Genomic DNA, 15,055 nt, shown 5'->3' with positions numbered 1-15,055 from the left:
TTTTTCTTATGCCATGACAGGCTTACCATGTTGATAGCCTATTAGTACTGTAAAATAATTATGTTTTGCAGCTACTTTAACTGTATGTGCTATGAAGGAGATTATTTGCACCACACTAGGTCTGAGCAAACTAAAAATTTCTTCTAAATGGTTTTGAGAAGGCTGTTTCATTTGTATATAAGGTGGTGATTTTGTGGTGTGCGAAAGCATAGTCCTGTTTTTTATGGTTAGTGCTTCGGATTTGGGATTTGCATCAGTGTTCTAGTTTACTGAGATTACTTTGGAGTTGGATTTTTCAGATGCTTGAAGAAAACCCACGTTTAAAGAGGACTAAATCATCTTTGTAGAGGGTAATTTTCATGTTTGGTAGGGTGGTAGCAAGGCTATAGAAGACCGTTGTGAGGAGTGTCCTAGAACTGACCAGTGTGGTCAGCTTTATGTTGCAATATGTTTGGAGAATGCACTATTGTAGATTTTTAATATTAGCAATATGTTGGCCATATAGTCTTTAGTACACTTTAAAGCAGATTCTGAATTCCTGTTTGTACTAGTTATGACAAGAGAAGAGAAGTAATCAGCAGTGTTGCAGGCCTCCTTGACGTCAGTGTAAATAATGTTGGCTAGGAGAGACTGCTGTGAATTTTGGTATGATACCTGTGCCAAAATCAGAGCAAGTCTCCCTTCTGCATACCAGTACTGGCATTCTAATGGTACTGGGCAGAACCAGGTCTGACACCCAGAATGCAGTCATCAAGACTAGCAGTGTTTTCTTAATCAGGATTGCTGGAATACATAAGACTGCTTTCCCCTTGGACTATCAAAGGGTATCTGTCAGGTATGGTTGTCAATATTGAGATGGTTGATTTTGAGCCATCTGGTTGTATCCCCACTTTCCATGGTCTTTCAGCTGGAGATTCCATGTAGCTCATAAGACCTTGCAAGTTTTGGTCTTCATTCCACTTTCTTCCTCTAGGCAACTTCCTGGTTAAAGAGTTATAGGGTTTCATTGTTAACCCATTTGAATCCAGCCTGTAAAGATGTTACCTTGGAAGTCTGGAGCCAACTTTTACTTTGTAACTTTGATGCCCCAAAAGGCCAATGCCTAGTATAGGCCTTTGGTCAACAGTAGAGATTCATTGCCTGAGCATTTGAATGCTGAATCCTTTTGTAGCCTTCCAGGGTAATTGGCCATATTGGTTACCACAGTCTGTTTCTCTCTTGCCACTTGTTCAGGACGTATAGAGCTAGGGACTGAAGTGGAAAAAATGTGTATTCCTCTGCCATTTTGAGGGTTAGAGCACTTAGCTTTGCATGTTATCTCTCAAAGTTTCAGTGGAATTAGTATTGGGAAAATTTGAGGACTTTGCAGAGTCTGGGCACATGGAGGACTTCTTCAGTCCCTGCCTTTGGCTGCTCAGATAGACTTCCAAGTACTCTATTGTTGATGAGTTGTGTCAATGCTATGGATAGAGCTACAGGCTCTGGTGTGTGCTTGATTCGAATGGCAAGGCTGAGGTCATCCTTCTTTGACAGTTGGATCACGTGGTCTATTCTGAATGCTTCCTTAGAGGAGGGAGCACTTTTTGGTCAGTTTAGTGGCCTGCTTAAGATGTAGCAGGTCTTGACAGTTCATCCAAGAGAAGAAAATTTCCTATCATCTCTCTCAATGCAATGCCAGGGATTCTTTCTTAGCTGCTTCCCCTGTGCTGGCCAGAACCCATCTGTTACTCTCCTTGCTGCAGTTCAGACTCTTTTGTAGACTAACTTTTGAGGGATATTGCCTTGGTGTATTGCCCCAGGAAAACAGTCCTGGTGTTGGCATTTCTGTTTGGCCAAATATTCTGGCACATCATATCTTTTGTGGCAGGCTTGGGCTCAACCAACCTTCAGTGGTACAGAATGCTCAGTCCTCCAGAGGAAGAAAGCCCCCATTCTTGCCAGAATGAGATACGACTTGTTGTCTATTTCATTGCTGTAACACCCCTTTCCTTAACTGTTATTCAAATGTATGATATTCATTGTGCTGTTAACTGTGTCATACATGCAGCACCAGTTGTGTAGGTTACTTTGTCTCATTTGAGTCCACACCTCTTGAAAGGCAGACAACGCACATTGCTTCTATTTCATTGTAACTTAATCATGGTATTACATTTGTGATATTCAGTGCTATTAATCAGTTTATGTTGGAGAAGATGATTTTAAATGAATGAGTAATACGTTTCTTTACTTGTTAAATGTGAAAAAATGTTTAGAATTGAAGTTTTAGTTAGCTTTAAGCTGCAGGCAGTTGCTATCCAGCCTGCCAGCAGTTAGCAATGTGACACCTCATTATCTGATTAGAAGCATGTGTTACAAGTTGAAGGGATTCCTTTAGCCCGTGTTCCTTCTTGTTCCTTCAGGAAGGTAATAGGCGAGGAGACTGGTTGTTACTTAGGATAGTTTTAGACTCCCATTTAAGGATCTTCTCTGCGGTATGCCTAATGCCAGTTTGCTGTGTTGGGACATCTACTCCATTTGGAGATTGTCTTGAGCTTCCTTAGTCTCAAGAGCCTTTCCAGCTTCTGATTATGTGGCCGGACTGAAAGGAATGGAATCCACGTGGCCAACCATTGAGATAGGTGTCAGGCAGTGGGTACTCCTACCTAGTTTTTCTTGGAAGAGGATTTATCACTGTGGAATCCCTTTCATTCTTGTTTGTAGTCCAGTGAGCTGCCTTATTATTCCACAGGTACCTTTTTAGGCTTCTGCTTTGTTGTTGCTCTTTTAGGCATGGAGAGCATTCTCATCTTGTTGGTAACTCATCGTTTGGGAGGATGCAGGAGTCTACACAGGCAGCTTGGTTGCAAATACAGTATAGGCTCAATTTTGAATGACATTACTTTGGGTATATTATTTATGTCATGGTTTACCTGCAGATCTGAGTTTTCCTATAATTTAGGGGAGAAGCTTGTGGTGTCCTGTCTATGAGTTTTGGATCTCTGCCTTTGTTGATCCCAAGTTTCATGATTCTGGAAAAGTGGGCATTCTTAGGTTCATAGGAGGTTAGAAGGCTATTGGCCCTAGGGCCTTTTCAAGCCTAGCCATGTAAAACCCGAGTACCCTTATTGATCATAGCTAGATGATCATTGTTAGCAAAGTGATTATTTGATTAGCACCAACTGCCCATTTCCATGATGGGCATAGGTGCCACTCCAGGGTGAATTTATGGTCACCTATCCAGTTGTCAGGGTCATGCTTGAATAGGGTCATTGAGAAGCTCTGCTTCACGTGAAATGGGAGCTTATCCCAGAGGAGCGTCAATTGCTGGAAAATGTATCTGTCTCTCCAGTACTTTCTGTTAATGTCACAGGCTAGGTTGAGATCCCTGGAGTGAGTTATTCCTGTCCCATTTGATTTGTAGATGTGCAGCATTTCCATTAGGGCAGGGTCCAAGACTGCTCTGTAGGCCAGGCACAGTTTGCCTCTCAGCAGCCTGTATGATACAGAGTACAGTGACAGGGCTTTCAGTCTTTCCATGTATGCCATGTTTTGCAGACCCTGGATTCTCTTGGTTAGAAACCTCTGTGGTCTCCAATTGCTGCAGGTGTCTGGTGAGGTATATACAAAATGGAGCATTGCACTCCATTAGTGGTCTGATAAGGGTCTAGTACAGCTGAGCTATAACCTCCCTGATCTTGGATACAATGCCCTTAATTATGAAATGTGCAATGTAGAAGACTTTCCTTACCATTATAGACATATGTTGATCAAAGTTTAGATTGCTATCAACCTGTGTTCCCAAGTCTTGCACCACTGAGTTTGAGCTTAGAGGGGTGCTACCAATATCATAATTATCAGGGGCTACTCCTTTGCTAAAGGGGATAATGAGGGATTTTTTTAGTTAAGTTTTAGTCCGTGAGTTTGGCACCAGTCATTTGTCTGTGTCAGCCCTTTCTGTAATATGTTAACATCATTGGGGGACTGTATGATTGCGCCTACTTTACAGTCATCTGCAAACTTGTTAAGCCCCAGGCCATCTTCCTTCGCCTGGGATGTCAGAGAAATAGATTCCAAACAGTAGAGGGCCCAGCGCAGATCATTTTGGTACTCCACTGGTAACTGGTCTACTAGTGGAGATGTATTCCCCAACTTTGGCACCAGTCTTTTGTCTGTGTCAGCCCTTTCTGTAATATGTTAACATTGTTGGGGGACTGTATGATTGCGCCCAGTTTGCAGTCATCTGCAAACTTGTTAAGCCACAGGCTATCTTCCTTCACCTGGGACTTCAGAGAAATAGATTCCAAATAGTAGAGGGCCCAGTACAGATCCTTGTGGTACTCCATTGGTAACTGGTCTACTGATGGAGGTGGAATTCCCAACTATGACAATGTGCAATCTGTCAGTGAACCAGTTTGCTACCCGTCTAGTAATGTATGGGTTAATCCCCAGCTGAGAGAGTTTATCTATGATAACTGAATGGGGAATTTTGTCAAAAGCTTTGGCTAAATAAACAAGCTAGAAGGTATGTACTGTTTTGCCCTCATCCAGGGCTTTGGTGACATTCTCAAAGAAGTCTACTAGGTTTAATAAGCAAGATCTACCCTTGATGAAACCAAACAGGGTTGGGTCAAGGGTTTGAAGGTTGCCTCTGTCCTTGTGGATAAGGTCCATGATGATTATTTCTATGGCCTTTCAGATAAGGCTTGTTAGGCTTATGGATCAGTAGTCCCAGCATCAGCTGATGGACCCCCTTTGTGTAGGAGGATTGCTGTTGCTGTTCTCCACTCTGTCAGGACAAAACCAGTTCTCAGGCTATGGTTAAAGAGTCTACTGAGTGATTCCCACAGAACCCTGAGTAAGTCATCTTTTTCCATGTTCTTCCTGTCACTATGAATGACTGGTTGCTTGCAGAGTAGCTCGCTTAGAATTCTTTCAATTTCTTAGTTGGCTGCACCCCCTCCTGGGTGTGGTTTACCTTGAGATTTGGACCTGCGTGTTGGGCTCTTGGCTGTGGGGGTCTACAGTTTCTGCAGACACTTTGTTTTTGTTCAGTGTGTACCGTATATTATGGTAATGTATAATTCTCCCTAACTGCCCTTTGCCTAGCATTTCGCAACAGTGAGCCCACTGTGCCTGTGGTGGACTGTGCACTGACACTGGACTGAGACTTCAGTACTGCAGCTCTGCCTTTTTTGGCTGACCACCCAGTGCCCAAGTAGCTAGTCAGTCCAGGGCCATAGACAGTAATACAGTTACATGGGCAACAGTGTTCCATCTAATTTTTGCTTGTAAATCTTCTTTGTTCAAAAGGCTGGTGATACAGTGACAGGGAGAGAGAGGTTTTTGAGATGGCTTCCATCAAGTGTTGGGTGTATAATTTGATTTCCACTTACACCTTTCCCCCTTGAAGTTACAGTCCTGCATTGAGCATGTTAAAGATACACGCATGGGGGTGGGGTTTGGCATAATGGTTAGGGTGTTTAACTCACAGACACAAGGTACAGACTTTGATTCCCACCATTGAGGGAAGTTGGCTAGGCTTAAAATGGCCCACAAGGGCAGCTATCCCAGTAATTGCCTATTAACATATGCACATGCTGTTTGATACCCCATCCTCTGCTTGCCTTATTCATACTGCTCAACCTCTTAGCACAAGAAATTGGGACTAAGTCCCAAAAATAAGGGCAAATTTTAAAAATTGCTCTTGCAAATTTTGAAAGTTGTTAGACCAGCAGGGGTTTGTGTTTATTGTGCTTTTTCTGAAGGATATAGACTCTGAAACTCAAATGTCTGTCATTTTTTTGTGACTTCAGTCCTCTATGATTTACTAGAAAACCACAAATTGTATGAGGAACAAACCAAAATATGAGGCAAAAAATCTAGACATTCTGTGAAAATCTGTACAACTGAGATTTATGGCCTTGGTGCAACCTGTGGCAGCTATAATTATATTTTTTGCCCCAGCCCCTTTGCTAGATCATCTAGCTCATTCCTCTTGGTCCCTCCCTAATGAGTCACTACTTTTGGAGCAGGAGCTGAAAAGGTTCAGTCTCTAGCCCGAGAACCAGCTGGACTGGGAATGGGAACTGCCATCGGAGTGTAGATCTAGATTTTGGTGTGTACTTTGCTTTCTCCACATGTACCCATAAGTGCCAGAGGGAAGCATGCCATGGGCTCCCTTTGTATTGTCCCCAGCCCTTACTCCTTACAAACAGCATTTCCATGTGACCAGAGTCTACATCAGTGGTCTCCTGTGGAGAGTGTGTTCAGGCACATACACCCCGCCACCTCTTCTGAGGAGAATTCATTATTCTTCTCTCTCACATCAGCTCCAAAAGGCACACAGTAGCAGAACTGGCAAATATGATGCTCTATTTCCTTAACAGTGACTTGGAAGTAGACCTGCACCTCTTAAAATTCCATCCCTTCTCCTTCTCCAGAGTATGGAATGAGTCTCGCAGCTTAATGCTCCTTCCCCATTTGACCTTCCTGTGCTCAAGCAGTTAGTTGTTACAGGCTGACAGTCTGCAACATTGATAGGTGTGCTGCCCCTATGCCAGTGGGCCAGGCTTTATGCAAGTAATTCTCAATATTCTTATATTACATTGTTTCCTCAAGAAAAATGGGAAGTGACAGAATATGTCAGTGCATGCCTAAATGTATCGCTTAGCTTGAGAGACCTCCGAGATTCATAACTAAAAAACATTAGACTCATAGTTACAGGATAGACTGGCAGCTCTGTCTTATTGGTGCCTGCAATGGAGATCTTTGTGTAGCCTTTCAAGCTATTAAAGTTCTGACCCTCTTTGACTTCGTATTTCTTCATAGAACAAATAGCTTTAGAAATACCTGGTTAAATGAAATGAACATTTATCAACAGGTAAGTAAAATACATTGGTGTAACAGAATGCTTCCCCAACTCTCAAATAAATTTCCACTACATGTCTAACAGAGTAGCATGCTTGCCACCTTCAAGATAAGCCTTTATAATTAGCTGAGCAGCCTCAAATTCTCCACCAATCTGTCTTGTATTGCTCTGTTTGAGGCTACCTAGTACTAACCTAGGATTCTATGAACCTAGGTGTGCAATTCCCATTATGTCCAAGTAAATACAAACAGACGGCCAAACGATTCTTTTTTGTTGAAGTTCATTGGCTTGCTGAGATGCACTGTATTAAAAATTTATCATGAAGGTGTTGAAAGAAAATTAGTATGCAAGTTCTTTTTGCCCCTGTAATTTACAGTGATTGGACCAAGTACTGACTTTGTGCAGTGCTCTATTAGAAAGAATGGCAATTGGTTGTCGAAGAACTGATTTTCAGAGGAAACGTTGTTTGATTTAATATATTGTTAAAACATCATCTGTTAATTTTATATCACAGGTTGTTCGTGTGGAACCACTGGTCAATATGGGTCAGGTGACTGCACTGCTCAACTCCATTGGCTGGACACTTCCAGTTGTGCCAGAGCTTGATGATCTTACTGTAGGTGGGTGCCCATGATAAGAACACACTAACAGTTTTATTTAAGTGGCAGTACCACACAGCATATTTGTTATGATAATGTCCAGATAAAAATAATAAAATATGAAATGCTGGAAACCATGTTGACAATTTTACTTTTATTGTACTTGCATTGGTTTATGTATATAATTTTGTTGTGCACATTCAGTAGTTTGGAAGTCATAATGCATGTCGTTTAAAGAAAAGTATTTTGCTTCTTTTACCTGTTGTTTATCATTTAACATGACTTATTCTTTCATTTTTGAAGGTGGTCTGATAATGGGTACAGGTATCGAGTCTTCTTCTCACATATATGGACTTTTTCAGCATATTTGCATGGCATATGAACTTGTGCTCGCTGATGGTAGTCTTGTAAGATGTACACCTGTAAGTCATTCAGTTTGAAATATCTTCTCTTCCTAATAAAGCTGTATGTTGAATGGTCAGCTTAAAACAAATTTTTATTATGTTAGAATATTAAGGTGACAAATACAGTAGAGAGTCGATTATCCAAACTAATTGGGACCTAGGGTAGCTTGGATAATCAAACTGTTCGGATAATCAAACGTATAATTATACCAGATAAAAAACTTTTAAAAATGTTTTTGATGAACATTAAACAAGAAAAATAGAACACATTTACTATGAGTACAAAACGGTACAGTATGTTATTGAAGGACAGTCTCAAAAAACATGCACAAGTGAATACGTATAATATTTACATATTCAGACTTTATGATTTTTCCTACCCAAAAAGTTTGGAAGGCTATGATTGGATAATTGACATTCGGATAATTGACTCTCTACTGTACTGATATCTATACCATATGTAGATCTGCATGTAACTCATTGGAAAATGCCAGACTAGATAACTATCTGTTAGACATCCAGATCTGCTTTTCAGATGAGTAAAATTATACTTCCTACAAATAAGGTGAACAGGATTATCTCTTATTGGAAGTTTTCATCTTCATCACCTGTAGGATTAAGACAATCAGAAGTTAGCCCAACACTTAAAAACTTTCCTAGGATACTTTAATCCCTCCCCACTACCAATAATCCTCAATGCCTAAGGACTGCTGTCCATGGTTCTTCAGCCTCACATTGAGGAGGACTGTCCTAGCAAAACAGACCAGACTGCTGCTGAATTAAAGTTATATTGTGTTTTATGGTGTCTTTTCACTTCATGCTTGCTCCATTTTTTCACTAGAAGAATTTATCAGATCTGTTTATAAGTCTTTGCTTGCTTTTCTGTCATTTGACAACTTTTCTAGTCAGTCAGTGTCTTCACTCCTTCCAGTTGACAGTTTTTTACTCCCCTGGCCTTTAGCTTGGGCTATGGAAAAGAAAAGAAACTACCAATTTCTGGAGAATTGTAAATCTGAAATAAAACTTCCCTGGCAAGATAAACATTTAAAATGTGCTAAATGTATTGACAAGGCTATTCTCTGGGAAGACAGCAGTATCTATGTAGCCTTAAGCCCTCCAGACTAAAAGAAAAGAGGAGTCTCTACTTACAGCTTTTCTTTCTTTTTCTAAGTTCTCTACTGATCCTCCAAAAAGAAAAGAACCCGCAGATAAAGTGTACCTATATTTAAAAGTCTAAAACTATGGATGTTTTTGTTGCTGTATCTTATGTGTAGCTTCCCAAAAGGACCCCATTCACCTCATAGAGACTGTTATTTCTTTCCTGTCAGAAAATTTATAACTTATAATTTCCACATCTCTCTTGGTCAGTGTTTGTTGTGCCCTGCAAGACAGTGTTAGTCCATTTGGACTACGGAGGATTTGGCAAGTGTGTGTGTGTGTGTGTGTGTGTGTGTGTGTGTGTGTGTGTGTGTGTGTGTGTGTATATATATATATATATATATATATATATATATATATATATATATATATATATATATATATATATATATATATATATATATATATATATATATATATATATATATATATATATATATATATATATGTATATATATATGTATATATATATATCTATATGTGTGTGTTTTTTGAGTTCACCAAATGCGGTGTCAGTTGTCTGTCACTGCTGACATGGGAGTTTGATCGCACCTTTGTTGCCTTTATTCTGACCTTGTCCCCAGCCCTGCCTCACTGGCTGTTTGGTTCAAACTTCTGTTTCACTGAGATCATCAGTCAGCCCATCAAAATTGGCATCAACATCAGTGGCTGTATTAGAGTCAATGCCCTTCATCTCAAAGGCTCCAGTGTAGAAGCTGCCACCTTCATCAGTAGTTCTAACCTTGAATCCTTCATGACTTGCTCTGCCATCAGCATCTGGCATTGCTCTCTTGAGTCAGCTTTGGCTTCCTCACATCCCCAGAGTCACATGTTCTGTGTTTGATGTAGAGGATGCCAGTCTTGACCAAGTTGCTGGTGGCCATTCTGGCTCCAGTGGTTGACGGTGTATTGTCAGGCCCATTGCAGGGGGGTTGAGCCTTTTGACCCTGGATTGTCGGTCATTATCAGAATCACATTTATTGGCCAAGTATGCACACATGCAAGGAATGTTACTCCGGTTTCAGTGACTCTCAAAGTATGAATTACATAAACGACATACATGCAACTGTTAAGAACAAGACAGAAAAGTAAATATACATATACCTACAAGGTGCAAAGTCCAACCCAGTGCAAGAAGTACTGAAATAAACTCTGAAAGAAACAAGTATTAGCAATATGTAATCAATACTGCAGAATCTTCAGAGGCTTGGAACAAAGAATTCTCTAGCCTAATAAGCCGAATTAACCGTTTATGAACTTGATGGCTTGTGGATAAAAACTGTTCTTATAGTCCATCTTCTCACTGTATTGATCACAGGTTTAACAGATTTTAACTTGCTCTTATAGATAGGAACCAAATGAATCAGACAGTGGTCAGAAAAGCCCAAAGCTGCATGGGGACAGCACGATAAGCATGCTTATTGGCTATTACTGGACCGTTGGAATTAGTAGATCCCATTATCAGGCATGGGACCTTGGAGGTCCTAATGTCCACATTGCAGGTTTCCCAGCACTAGACTTCTCTTTGACAAATCAGGTTATGGTTCCCCTGGAACCACTTCTTGCTGCTACCACTGTCTCCCCTTCAGCCCAGGACAGAATGAACAGAGGATCTTGGCAGGATGCTTTTATGCGTATTTATTTATTTTTTATTTTATTTATGCTTTTTTATTTTATTTATGCTTTTTTATTTTATCATTATTGATACAGTGCCTGCCAGCCATCAAGCCTCTAAGGCATTCATCCATGTAGCTATTTGGGTTCATTGTGCTGTTACCAGCATTCCAGGAATTTGAGTATTTTTCATACAGTAACCTAACTCCTGTCCCCTGGGATGACACGAGTACTGTCAGCACAGCAAGGTCCACCTCTGCTCCGTCTGTCTGTGCATAAGTGCCCCTCCCTCATGTGATGACAGAAATTGCCATCACCAGCTTAGGTGGCCATGCCCAGGTCTTCCTGACTGAGCTCTCCACCCCACCAAATGCATGATGTGTTTCATATCTCCATCAAGGGGCATGTCATTGGAGCTGAGGTGTATGATGGGTGAAAACACCTGTCCCTTCCCCCAAGATGGACACACCCATTCTGTCTGCCTATTAGTAGGATGCTTGGAGTAAATCTAGTCCCCAGTCTTCTTCTTCCTGCTTGGATCTCTTCCCTTTATCTAAAGTGCTTTCTCTTGATAAGTCTTCGAGTCTGGATATAGAGGGGTGACCATGCAGCTAATTCTGTCTGTTGCTGCTAGGTGATCTCAAGTTTGGGGAATTTCTAGAACTTGTCAGTGCTAAAGCTAAAGGACCTCTGGACACCCCATATGGGTTGGACTACATCCTTGCTGAGGTCTTCCAGTCCCCCGGACATCATCTTCAAGGTTCCGTCAGCTGATGAGATGATCAAACTGGTGACTCAAAATGCATGGCAGAACCGAGATGTGGTGGTTTCCATCCCAAAGAAGCTCAACAAAATCCTTTGTCATTCCAAGGATTGGCTAAGCTGATTGCAGAACCCAGTGGGGGAGTCCATCATTGTTTCATCTACTTTCAAAAAAGGCCTTTAAGCCTCAGTTTGTCTATCCTCCAAAGAATAGTGAACACTGGATAGACTGGAAAAGCATGTTTTTCTCTCAGAATTTTACTTTGTGGGCATTTTGATAGATGAATCCAAACATAGTTTAGAAGACTTAAGTTGTACTTCCCTGATGGCAACTTCAAGTTCTGTATTTAACTGAACAATTTGATTGGCTGAACTGCAATTCATCTAGAGAGGCAGGTATGTATGTTACTGCTTGTTACTATGCTTGGCTTCTCCTAATGGAACTTATTGAAAACTATAAGGATAAATTTACAATTGTCCCATCTGATGGAACCTTACTGTCCAGCCTGTCTTTAAATGCTCAACTTGAGAAATACGAGAGTGAGGGAAGTACACTTACCAAGGCGGGGACAAAATTTCAGGCTGCACAGTACCCACTCTCTTGAATGGAACAGAGGCTTATCAGCTATGCTTAGGTGTCATAGGTTCATAGGTATATACTGTACCAATGACCACAAGGGCCTTTTTAAGCCTAGCCATGTATCTCAAATGTATCCAACAAGTTTGGTGCCCTAGATATTATTTTTAGGGTTACATCCAGGATAAGGCATGTGTGGTCAAATATTTACAGCATGCATCTATTCATTAGAGACATAGGTGACAGACCAGTGTTGAATTTCTGATATCTCATCCACTGGTCCAGATTATGCTTGAATAGGCTCCTGTAAGAACTCCACTTCAAATGGATGAGAAGCCTATTTTTGAGAAGGGGTATTTTGAGACACATACCCTCCAACATGTCCTGTTTATGTTGAAAGCAAGATTTAAGTCCCTGCATCAAGTAACTCTGATGCTATTTGTTTGTGGATATGCAAAATGACCATCAGAGCTGAATCTTAGTATGGCTTGTATATCAGACATAGATCACCCCTCAACAGCCTGTAGGAGACAGAGTATGGGTAGGGCATGAGGCGATCTGCATAGGACATGTTAATGCTCTGTATTCTTTTTGTGAGGAACCTCTGTGGACATTCCACTTGTTGCATGTGCTTGATCAGGTACATACTGAAAGAGACATTGTACTCCATGATGGGTTTTTTAATGGTTGAGTATATTGGAATGATGGATTCCTTTGACCTAGATGTATTTATATCATTGCTTATAAGTTAAGGAAGATGGAAATTATTTCCTTACTACCTTAGCCATATGTTGGTCAAAAGCAAGGTTACTGTCTACATATGTCCCAAAATTCTTGACTACTGGCCTACTCTTAGCAGTGTGTTATCAATGGGGTAGTTTTCTGGGGTAGCAGACTTTCCAAATGGTATTATTATTATCCTGATGTTCTTAGTGTTTCACTGTTGCAGTCATCACATTTGGGTTATCTGCTTGCAGTAGCCCTCATTCTGCCTGATTATCAAAGTCTTGGGTCCTGCGTCAGTTGCTGTCTCATCTTCTATGACGTCAGGTAGTCAGGGGTATAAAGCATGCAGCCGATGCCATTTTATTGGTCTTTCTTGCCATGCGGTGCCCGAAGCAGAAGCAGTTTGCAAGTGCCGGTTGGCCGACTCCTGAAAATTTGATTTTCGAGTTTCAGAACCGAAGTATTCAACCCGTTGGGGAAACTTTTACTTGCTCTAAACCAATGTCAGTAAAAGTTAATAATTGTATTCCTTGTGGAAAGCAAATACTTCATAAAGATTTCCATTCGTACTGCATCCCTTGCCTAGGCCCAGACCACGACGTACCTCGCTGCCGGTTTTGTGCCCTATTTAAACAACGAACTATTCGCCATCTGTTCATTTACGCTTCTAAATATTTTGGTACTCGGTTCAATTATACAGAAATGGCTTTGGTAAGCCACCCGACTACCGACATTCTGAAAAAACGCAAAGATAAAGACAGAGACAGACCGCTTAGGTCCAAAGCTGCCGATGACACTTCTGCTAAGCTAGTTGCCAGTTCGCCGGTACTCAGTGAGGTGCTTTCACAGCCCCTGATACCCACTACATTATTTTCGCAGGCCTCTACTGAGACCCATTCGAAGTCCGGTATGCCGTGAGATGCTGCTTCGACTGTGGAACCTGCGGATGTCTCTATACCTTGGATGGGTCCGGAGCCGCTGTGCAGGCACCAGCTTCTGAGGGTGTATTCAGGCCTACTGACTTGCATATTAAACCAACGCCATCTTCTTCTTCTAGGCCTAAAACACGATCTGTGCCTAAAAAACTGACGTCCAGACCGCATGGTCATGCCCCTATGCTTAAAAAACAAATTATAAGAATGGCTGAGGACCTTATTACTCTAATCAGGGGAAGCCACCCTTCCCCCTCTAAGAGACCTAGGACTGATTTTCCTTCTGATTCTTCTGATCAGGATTCTAAAATTTCTGTTTTCTCTGATGACCAGGATTTGCCCTTATCTACCTATGAGGAATCTGATGCAGAGGACTCCATTTCCTCTGCTTCCCCTCCAGAGGATTTCTCTTTTGGTGAAACCTTACATACTCTTAGGGAGCATTTCCGCTGGGAAAGCCAGGATTACTTTGACTCTAAAAAGAGGCTTAGGGAACTCTTATTCCTGCCTCAACACAGGCCTTTAGCTATCCCTCCTGTACTGGACATTGTAGATGATGCCTTCTCGGAATCTAGACTGGCCCCTGACTCTTTACCTCCTGCTCCCAGAAAACCTGATGGTTATTACAGGGTATCTGACTCTCACAAGTTCCTCTTTAAAAATCCTACTGCGGATCCTGAGACCATTTCACAGAGAGCCAAGGGCATTAAGGCTACTACTGCCAAAAATCCTACCCCCCTCTGATAGAGATTCCAGGTCACTTGATAGATGGGGAAAGAAGGTATACACTTCTGCTACTTTAGCCATTCGGGCTTTAAACTGCCAGTTTCATATGTTAAAGTATCAGCAGCATATTATTGGATTGCTTAAACAGAAAATGATGTTGATTCCTGACTGTGCTGAAAATAAAGAATTACAGGATTTAATGCATTCTGCTGAACAAGTTGGAAAACATACTTTGCAATGTGGTTTTGATTCATTAGAGGCATCTTGCAGGGCTGCTGTCACTGGGTCTGTACTTAGAAGGCATGCTTGGTTTAAGGAGCAATCTTTGCCGGATCATGTTAAAGCTTAATTGCTGGATGCTCCCTTAAACCAAGACTGCCTGTTTGGCAACAAAGCAGAAGTACTACTTAAAAAGACGGAGGAAAAAGCTAAATCTATACAAACTGTTAAAGATTTCCTGCTTGCACAACCTCCCAGATTTAGTAGCACTGGCCCTCTTAAGAATTGGTCCTTTCCTGCCTCTTCCAGGCCTTCTCAGTCCAAAGCCAGAACCAGAAGAACACCCAAGCTTCAGTCCCAAGGTACTCACAGGCCTAAACAGTGGGGGGCTCCCACTTCCAAAGCAGGAAGTAGTAAGACCCCCCCCCCCCATGGTAAACTGTCTCAATGACTTAACTTTAAACCTTCCAAGCCCTGCTCAACTGACTGTT

General features: G+C 41.5%; 1 protein-coding gene across 1 annotated transcript in view; it reads left to right on the top strand.

Annotated features, from left to right (window-relative positions):
• DHCR24 (24-dehydrocholesterol reductase) overlaps positions 1-15,055 on the top strand; it is a 169,318-nt gene that overhangs the window by 37,829 nt on the left and 116,434 nt on the right. Inside the window, exons 3-4 of the mRNA XM_044085501.1 lie at positions 7,362-7,467; positions 7,750-7,868. Coding sequence (XP_043941436.1) covers positions 7,362-7,467; positions 7,750-7,868 — 225 coding nt within the window. The remainder of the gene's footprint in view (positions 1-7,361; positions 7,468-7,749; positions 7,869-15,055) is intronic.

Source organism: Protopterus annectens, chromosome 10.part0 (genome assembly GCF_019279795.1).
Source record: "Protopterus annectens isolate FY-2018-M chromosome 10.part0, PAN1.0, whole genome shotgun sequence".
Classification (NCBI taxonomy): domain Eukaryota; kingdom Metazoa; phylum Chordata; order Ceratodontiformes; family Protopteridae; genus Protopterus; species Protopterus annectens.
This window is presented reverse-complemented; position numbering and strand designations above follow the sequence as displayed.